General features: G+C 34.2%; 1 protein-coding gene across 1 annotated transcript in view; it reads left to right on the plus strand.

Moving 5' to 3' along the window:
* The first annotated feature begins 6 nt into the window (after window positions 1-6).
* LOC107572981 (GTPase IMAP family member 5-like) overlaps window positions 7-714 on the plus strand; it is a 3,157-nt gene continuing 2,449 nt past the window's right edge. Inside the window, exons 1-2 of the mRNA XM_016259420.1 lie at window positions 7-49; window positions 190-239. Coding sequence (XP_016114906.1) covers window positions 221-239 — 19 coding nt within the window. The 5' untranslated portion in view covers window positions 7-49; window positions 190-220. The remainder of the gene's footprint in view (window positions 50-189; window positions 240-714) is intronic.

The raw sequence follows: 714 nt of genomic DNA on the forward strand, positions 1-714 counted from the left end.
TGTGCTGTTCTAGTGAACTTCTTCCCACAGCATTGGAGGAATATACGAGGTAATCAAAAATAATTACATATTATTAAGAGCACGTAATTATGACTGTGTAAACGCCAAGCATTTGCTGTGAAATTAGAATTGGAAACTACATCAACTCAATCAGAGCTTCCAGAAATATTTCACTGATGTTTTTCGCAGGTGGAGACTCAAACACCGGACAAATCGAGAAATGGCAGGAAAACATCCAGGTGAGCTAAAACTTTCCTGCACAACATTTATTATAATACTGTGCTTCTGTATCTGTGGACAAATTAAACAACAGTAAGTGTGAACAATATCACTCAAAAGAAGAATACAAGATGTGCTTGAGGTGACTTATTGTGTACCTCTTAAATGATATCGAATTTAGAAACAAACAGCAGTTACTGGAGTACAAACTGTTTAGACTAGTGGAGAAAATAATAAAATCTAAATGAGAAGGAACAAACAGTAAACTGCTGGTGCTGCTCAGCTGCTGGTATAGTTGTTTTAGAAAATGTCTACACACAGTTCAAAATTGTCTCTTTACTTATAATGGCCACTAGAATCAGAAATTAACTGACATTTTTGCAGGTATCCCCAAAATGTCCTGTTTTCCATCTGTTTTCTTTTTTTCTTTTTCTTTTGTGAAAATTGCACAATTATCTCACAAAAATATATGTCAGGTATAATTATTATTCATCA

The sequence above is a fragment of the Sinocyclocheilus grahami genome, unplaced genomic scaffold (assembly GCF_001515645.1).
Source record: "Sinocyclocheilus grahami isolate Dianchi unplaced genomic scaffold, SAMN03320097.WGS_v1.1 scaffold1843.1, whole genome shotgun sequence".
Lineage (NCBI taxonomy): Eukaryota > Metazoa > Chordata > Actinopteri > Cypriniformes > Cyprinidae > Sinocyclocheilus > Sinocyclocheilus grahami.